Below are 8,767 nucleotides of genomic sequence, written 5' to 3' on the forward strand. Positions count from 1 at the left end.
CAAGTTATACTCCAAATAAAGTTGAATTATAATGTTTATATTAGTATTAGGGAAAAAATAATTTCCTAGAGACATCAGTATTGGCATCAGTGATACTCACCTTAAGTCATAAAAAGATGCCAGTAATCACATTTAAAAAAAGAGAGTGTCTCTATGTTGTTTCTACATTAATGTCTGTGATATTCAATGCTGTTTGTTTGTTATATATAATACATTGTTTCAGTAGTTTCCTGTATATTTTGCTCCACTATCTCAGATATTATTTATAATGAACTGTTCATTTCTTCTCCAGGTGCATCTTGTTTTGATACAGTCATAGTGTCTGTGATGGAGGGAGATTCAGTCACTCTACACACTGATGTTAAAACAAACCAGCAAGTCAGAATTAGATGGTATTTCAGTGACACTCGCATCGCTCAAATCACTGGAGATCCCAGGAAGATCTGTACAGATGTTCAGTGTAATGAAGGTACTGAAAGATTCAGAGACAGACTCAAGCTGGATCATCAGACTGGATCTCTGACCATCATGAACACCAGAACCACAGACTCTGGAGATTATCACGTAGAGACCATAATCAGCGGCAGCATCAGTGAAAAGATCTTCAATGTCACTATCACTGGTGAATTGTCATGTTTAAAAGCAGTCTCTGATACTTTGAGACATCAGTGTGTTTTACTTTATTTTATGTACTTGGAATCACAGCCAGAGTTGTTATTTCTCTTTACCTGTAAATTAATACACATTTGATAATTTATCATCTCTATTTCAGAATTTGTAGAATTATCTCATTGTTAAACGGAACAGTTTGATCTCTGATATGTCTGACAACCGTCTTTTATCCTAAGCATCTAACAATGTTTAGTTCAATATGAATTCAAAAATACTAAGATGTGTTTAACATTAGATGTTAAAGTAGTATGTAAAATGTGTTTTTCAATGCTCGAAGCATAGAACAGTGTTGATAAAGTTAAGATAGACCATGTTTAATAATTAAGAACTTTCATGTTGTGTAGTTTTCTGGTTGTTTTTTATTGTTTGTTTGTTGAGCAAAAGATTGTTGACACAGCTGTTGGTTTGTGTTTCAGGTGGTTCTGGCTCAAAGGAAGTGCAAATGAAGAGAACGATGGAGATGGAGGGAGCATCAGACACTTTAAACAATGGTGCAGTAAACAAACAAGTTCATTTGATGACATATTTTTTATGACACTCACATCATTTAACTCGCACCAGGATAAAAATATATTACATAAACTTTTCACTTCTTATGTTTTACTGTTCAGTGTCTTTTTAAATAAAGCAACAATTTTAGCAACTCGCTGTTATGTTCGGGAACCCAGGGAAACACAGGAGACAGGGGGTCCAACCGCAGTGTGAGTTTAATGGGTAGTCCTAATTCAGAATCCAACAAGCAGAGGGTCAAAACCAAAAATCCATCCAAAACAAACAAACAGGGAAAGGAACATGAACAGGAATTAGAAACTCGGAAGGCGAGGAAACTGGGTGATGGAAAGAAAGGACTCCATGAAAACAAACAGAAACAGACCGGTTAATATAGGCAGGGTAATGATTATCAAGTGAAGACACCTGAGTGCAGTTAACAGGAGTACAATTACTGTGATGAAGGGACAGGCCTTTGTGGGAATTGTAGTGCCTGCGGTGAGGTGCCTATGGGGAAGCGAGACCACTAGTGGAGACTCAGGGAAACAGAGACCAGACAGTGTGACACTTGCTAGTACTGACACATGAGCACATTGTTTTTTGTTTGTTTTTGCCACAGAAACATTTCTGCAACTGCAATATTTAGTAGCCGAATGGAGCAGTGCTTTGGTCATTTTACATCTAAATATCCCCTAGTGAAAAAAAAAATGTATACAATGTATTCATATGTACTTGCACTAGTAGAATTAAATATATTTGTGGCACACTATAATTTGGTATACTTAAAGTCTGCTAAATTGGAAATTTAACTAATTTTGTACTAAATGCATTTTAGTTGTGCAAAAGCATTGCTGAAGTTCAAATCAAGTTGTCAAATTTATTAGCTGGTTTAACACAATATTTTGTGTAGTTTATACTCAGGGGTGCACATAATTTTTTCAGCCTGATTCTCATAAGAGAAGTGCAACTTCACTGACTAAGTTATGCTTACGCTTATGGAAAAGCAAAACTAGTTTCCACAGTTGCCAGTATACATAAAATCACTGCTAATAAGCACTCTGTTTAACTCTGGCATGACAAAGGGTTATTATGAAAACAAAAATGTCATCGAAACTTCCGAGAGAAGTAAGTTATCAGTTCCCTTTTGAGATACATACTGTAACTCATGAAAACCTCACGAGGTTTGCATGAATAAAATGAGTAGCCTGAATCACATGGTTTGCATGAATCACATGAACAAAAAAGCTTGCTGGTATGCAGTCAAGAACATCTTTCGGTCATATGTGGTGATCAAAATCAAATCAAATCCAAAAGTTCCAGACCCAGGACGAGTCAGACAAGAGAGAACATTGTGTTTGTTTCTCTGGCTGCAGTGCATGACATGTTGCTGCATTACAATCATCTGCCAATTGTACAGAGAATGTGTGCTTTGACAAAAATGTGTGTAACAGTCAACAGGCATCACTTGCAGATGTGGCATTATAATGTCAAAGTAAAATGGCTTAAAAGTATATTTTATATGTTGCATCCATACATCATATTGTTTGTTATCCATGCTATCCACATCATTTAATTGTTACACCCATATTTAGGAACTTGTGCTTTAATGGTAAATTTTACTTAGTAACAGCAGAGCAGTCTTATCTTATATTCCTATAGAAGACTAAAGAGCCCAACCTTACGAAAGGAAAATATATTTACCAATATATTTCTTAAAATATATTGTGATATATTGTAATATATTATTTTCCCTTTTTATTTTCTAATATTTTATATATTTAAATACATAGAGGAATATATTGATGATACATATATTATATAATATATTGCAAAATATACAAATGATTGCAGCTTTCAATATATTGCAATATAATGGAAAAAAATAAATATTAAATCCCATATATAAGAATATATGCCTAATATATTACATGATATTTTCCAATATACTGCAATATATTTTTGTTTCATAAGGGCAGAGTCCTACAATTGAGTTACAACATTTTACCTGTGGAAAATGCTCTTGTACACTGAAACAGATACATATTAGCATGTGCTGTTGATACATTATGATGCAAACAGAACTAGTTGTGTCCTCTTTTGAAAGGCCAAACAAAGTAGTTTTGCTTTAACAATGAAACACACAGAGTATCCATGACATGTCTGCGATGGCAGCAACAAAACTACAGCAAGGATAAGTTATGCCTTCTTTCTTTGCATGAACATTTGGGCGGTGTTATTCAAATATTTCCACATCGTGACATAGATTGGGTGTGTTAAAATGAGGTGTTTTAGGAGGGAATGGATGAGTTTTAACTTTTATTGAGAATATCTCTTTGGATTTGAGACTTATCTTGATCTTATCTTTGCACGGACAGTTTGTAACGCACCAAAGAGAAGGAAAACTTGAAATCGCATCATATGACCCCTTACAGACTTCTGTAACTAATCGTATAGCATTCAAGAAGCAAGAACTAGCTCAAATCCGTGGAAATACATCAACACAATGCTGAATCCAGCAGATGATGCTTCAAGAGGCATGAGAATAGAAACATTCCTCTGATGTGAAATTTGGATATAATGATCATGATCCGGTCACTGAACTTCCGTTTATTTCCCACCAGAGGTCATCATCCACAACACAGTCTCTCACACTACACAGCACACCTGGACTCCATTTCCCATGCTACATTGCACCAATCAGAAAAATATGCAATGTTCAGGTACTCTTGAATATAGCCCTCAAGCAGGCGTATGCCCAGATCCACATAAAAAGCTCCTGGATCCTTGTGGGGCTGAGTGTTGTTTAGCGCTTATCACTCTCCCAGAGATACCCCCCCCCAACCCCCTTTCTCTATCCCTCTGGATATTTTTTGCTTCTACGAAGACCCAAGCTTGTTCTAGGATTGCTCTTAGTTTTAGCTGTGTTAAACCTGATTGCCATTGTTTGACCCATGCCTTGTTTAGGACCACATCTCTTAACAGCCTTGCATATGGATCCGCACGTCTCACGTCTTGTCAGCCCCATAAGAATAATAATCAATAAAAATGCAGAAGATATTTCGAGAGGTCTTGTTGAGGTTTTCCAGTTTATTCAAGCTAATTAATATTATATATATATATATATATATATATATATATATATATATATATATATATATATAAATGAAGAACATGATGAAAGTAGGTTATCTGGGGTAAAAAGCACCCCTGCTGTTGGGGCTACAAGCATTAACATGATAATGAATAGCTAGCTGACTTTTTAACATTATCAATATGTATTAATTAGATGCAAATGATAAATAGCAGGGTTTCCACATAATATATACTCACGTCATCATGAAACCATAATTTATCAACAATATTTTTATTGTTAATAAAAAGCCATATTAAATAATTATGGCATCTAAGCTTTCAGAATCTTTATATTTTTAAATATTTACTTTAAAAAATTTACATTTTACAGGTAGTGTATTTGTTAAACAAATAATAATTATATTAATAAATATATATATATTAGGGGTGTAACGGTTCACAAAATTCATGGTTCGGTTCGATACGATACACTGATGTCACGGTTCGGTTCGGTTCGGTTCGATACGTTTTAGATACAGCAAAATGTAAAAACATCTCAACTTTTCAGAATGCCCCAAGCGCACCGCGGGTCATGTGACAAGAACTAACCAATCAGCTTCATCCTTTCCCGTAACAACGTTGAGAGCTCAGCCAAGATGAAGGATCAGCTGATCATAGTTGTATATGGATTGCCATTTTGAAATAAATTTAGTAGCAGAGCTACTGCAAGCGATTTTTAGAGCTGCAAATCCATTTATCCTTTGCTGAAATTTCCGCGTCTCATGGAGAGAGCATGTCATTGTTGCTTAGCAAAGACAGACGCCTCATGAGCGCTTCTGCCCGAGCGCTTTGGAAAGGAGGAGAAAGACGCGCTTAGCGTTTTCCATGCGTTTTTAGGCGCGATATGTGAACGGCCCCCAAGGCGCTCGCTCACTCAGCACGCGCTGAAGGCTCATTGCAAAATGTCTAATGCATTTAACAGACCAGAAATATAAGATCCTAAAATAACCAACAGGTCTGGTGTTTGGGTGCACTTTGGATTCCCTGTAAGCTATAATACCGGTGTCTAAATGCTGCAGGGATAGTTTTTTGTGCATGTTTCTCCTTTTTTTCGTCTTTTCCCAGATACTGACACAATAAGGTGATGTCGGCGTAAATGAGTTAACATGTTTCAAGTATTCCCGCTGGTGTTTTTTTTTTTTTTTGTATTCCCGCTGGTGTACCCTGTCATGTTGCAGATGCGACATACCGTTGTTTTTTTTATCCACCATTCTCGTGCCATCACCATTATAGCTTAAAGGGAATCCAAAGTGCACCCAAACACCAGACCTGTTGGTTATTGGAGGATCTTCTCATTTCTAGTCTGTTAAACGCATTGGCTATTTTGCAACAAGCCTTCAGCGCGTACTGAGTGAGCGAGCGCCTCACTGAGTAGCCTAACATAAACATATAAGTTGGTGTTTTTTTCTTCTTCGGGAGTGTCAGGGGCGTTGCCTGTTACGTCGTTTGGGTTATTGGGCTACCTTATTGAACGCATATCATTATATTTCTCTTTTTTTTTATATATATATATATAATTAATTAGTCCAACGAACCGTTCGGTATACATAATGCGTACCGCGTACCGAGCCGAAAGCGTCGTACCGAACAGTTCAATACGAATACGCGTATATTTACACCCCTAATATATATATATATAAAGTGTTTGTATCAATAGCATGGGTTAAAAGCCTCTCTTAGCACCTCATATAGTACATTCATACCAATTTTGATTTATTTTTCCACAAATAGTTTTTTTTATTTTTTTTATCAATGATCAACTAAAAAAAAAAGTGCAGTTAAACACTATGGGAAAAGTACTTGAAAGCACATTTTCCTTAAGGTCTCTGAACAAGTACATGACTACAGAGTGTTTCCTTCATGTATGAAGTTGCTATGGTGTTTTATAGTGTTCATTTCAGCTCAGACTAATGACTCTCTCCCTTTATTCATTCCATCTATAGAACCTCCAACACTGGATCAAGCTTCATATGACAGAACAATTCTGTGTGCAGTACTGCTGTCACTGATTTTGCCTGCCGTTGCTGTTTCTGTGGGTTTTGGTCTCTACAGGATTCTTAAACGACATAAGCTAAAGAGTAGGTTATTTCATCTGATAAGGAGAACAATAATAAGATTGATTGTGCTACTTTGGAGTTTAAAGATATACAAATTAATACAAATACAAATGACAATTATATTTCAGGCATTTTGTGTTTGTATGTGTGTACTGTGGTTTTGTTCAAGTTAGAAAAATTGTCATTAATACAACAATTTGAAAGTTGTTCCTTGGTATGTTGCTTTAGATTGAAGAAGTTAATTCAATTTATTATAGTGATTAATTGAACATAATTAAATGTGTGTGCAACCTTTAACACCCATTTTATTAATAATAAAACACTGAAATGTATAAGTAAACTGTACTTTGTGTATATTGAAATAAAATAAATATACACAATGGCATTTCTTTTTAGCAGTAGTAACATACATTTCTCAGGTTTTGTATATTACACTGTGGATGTTTACACCTTGAGACTCTTTTGTAGGTAAAAACAAAGGAGGGACCAGAGAGACACACGATGATGAGAAGATGGTATTATCAGAAATAACAGACTCTCAGACGTCTAAAGTGGAGATACATAATTCAAGAGAGTCAGTGTCTTTGGTGAGTAGCTAACTAATATGACATTTCTGTATGTTGTGTTGTGAAATAAAAATGATTTACAGCACAATAAAGACTTATAAATAAAATAATATGAATACAAACCTTTTTCATCTATCATAAAGACTTATAAATAAAATAATATGAATACAAACCTTTTTCATCTATCTACCATTAATCTACCATTTTCATCAATTTGGCACTGCAGAGAACTGCTCTGTCCTGATCAGGATTGAAAAAGCAATCCAGCTTCGACTTTTATCGGAAGTAATGTCTTTCTGAAAAAGTAATCAATTCCTTTATTTCTTCAAGGTTGGACTACTGCAATTCTCTTTATGTTGGGATTAGTCATTCAGCTATGTCCCGATTACAATTAGTCCAAAATGTGGCAGCAAGTCTTTTAATGTGTGCTCATAAACCTGACTAAATTACTCCTGTCTTACATTCAGTAAACTGGTTGCTGGAGCACTACAGTGTGGATTTAAAAATGTTACTTTTTGCTTATAAATCATTAAATGGTATGGCTCCATCTTACCTTTGGTCAAGTAATGACCAAACAGGCTTAACCTGATTTAGAGTGTCATCTCCATGAGGGATTTCAATATAAATCTTTAAATTAATACTGGAGCTGCCAGTTTGGCAAGTTTCAAATGATTATTGAACAAGACATGGTTTGCCTAACAACCCTCTAAATGATTTGTTTTGCAAAGGTTGACAAACTTGTAGAAGAAGGGCCCTGTGATGGGATGCATGATAAGGCATAATTGTTACCCACCATGCTGAATTTTGCTGGTAGGCAGGTGTTAATGTATTCACTCATTATCTACATGCAAAGGCACTGCTTCTTTTTTGTTGATTGTATTTTTTTTTTTTCTGTGTGTTTTCCCTCAGGTTCCACTGTAGCAATGACAGTTGATCCAGAAGAGATAATCATGATTTTGGTGTTCACAATTCCAGCAGCCTCTTTAAAAATCTCGTCCTTCACTGTCATACTCCTCCCTTTATCTTTCATGGCTCTTGGCCCCGCTCCACTCATCACAATATATAATGTATAGTCAGTGCATGACTATATATTATTATAATATACATAATCAGTCGGAAAAGGGTGGATTGCCCACTTCAGGTTGGTGGAGAGTTCCTGCCTCAAGTGGAGGAGTTCAGGTATCTTGGGGTCTTGTTCACGAGTGAGGGAAGGATGGAACGTGAGATTGACAGACGGATCGGTGCAGCTTCTGCAGTAATGCGGTCGCTGTACCGGTCTGTCGTGGTGAAGAAGGAGCTGAGCTGTAAGGCAAAGCTCTCGATTTACCGGTCAATCTACGTTCCTACTCTCACCTATGGTCATGAGCTGTGGGTCATGACCGAAAGGACAAGATCCCGGATACAGGCGGCTGAAATGAGCTTTCTCCGTCGGGTGGCTGGGCGCTCCCTTAGAGATAGGGTGAGAAGCTCGGTCACTCGGGAGGAGCTCAGAGTAGAGCCGTTGCTCCTCCACATCGAGAGGAGCCAGCTGAGGTGGCTCGGGCATCTATTTCGGATGCCTCCTGGACGCCTTCCCAGGGAGGTGTTCCAGGCATGTCTCACCGGGAGGAGGCCCCGGGGAAGACCTAGGACACGCTGGAGGGACAATGTCTCCCGGCTGGTCTGGGAACGCCTCGGGGTCCCCCCGGAAGAGCTGGAAGAAGTGCCTAGGGAGAGGGAAGTCTGGGCGTCTCTGCTTAGACTGTTGTCCCCGCGACCCGGCCCTGGATAAGCGGAAGATGATGGATGGATGGATGGATGGATGGATAATCTATTATGATATATATGTTGTAAAATATTTATACAACCTAT

At 37.2% G+C, this 8,767-nt stretch overlaps 1 protein-coding gene across 1 annotated transcript in view; it reads left to right on the forward strand.

Moving 5' to 3' along the window:
• LOC113040452 (uncharacterized) overlaps positions 1-8,021 on the forward strand; it is a 9,062-nt gene extending 1,041 nt beyond the window's left edge. Inside the window, exons 2-7 of the mRNA XM_026198800.1 lie at positions 293-622; positions 1,089-1,163; positions 6,237-6,371; positions 6,819-6,937; positions 7,645-7,726; positions 7,826-8,021. Coding sequence (XP_026054585.1) covers positions 293-622; positions 1,089-1,163; positions 6,237-6,371; positions 6,819-6,937; positions 7,645-7,698 — 713 coding nt within the window. The 3' untranslated portion in view covers positions 7,699-7,726; positions 7,826-8,021. The remainder of the gene's footprint in view (positions 1-292; positions 623-1,088; positions 1,164-6,236; positions 6,372-6,818; positions 6,938-7,644; positions 7,727-7,825) is intronic.
• Positions 8,022-8,767: the final 746 nt, after the last annotated feature.

This window comes from Carassius auratus, chromosome 22, assembly GCF_003368295.1.
Source record: "Carassius auratus strain Wakin chromosome 22, ASM336829v1, whole genome shotgun sequence".
Classification (NCBI taxonomy): domain Eukaryota; kingdom Metazoa; phylum Chordata; class Actinopteri; order Cypriniformes; family Cyprinidae; genus Carassius; species Carassius auratus.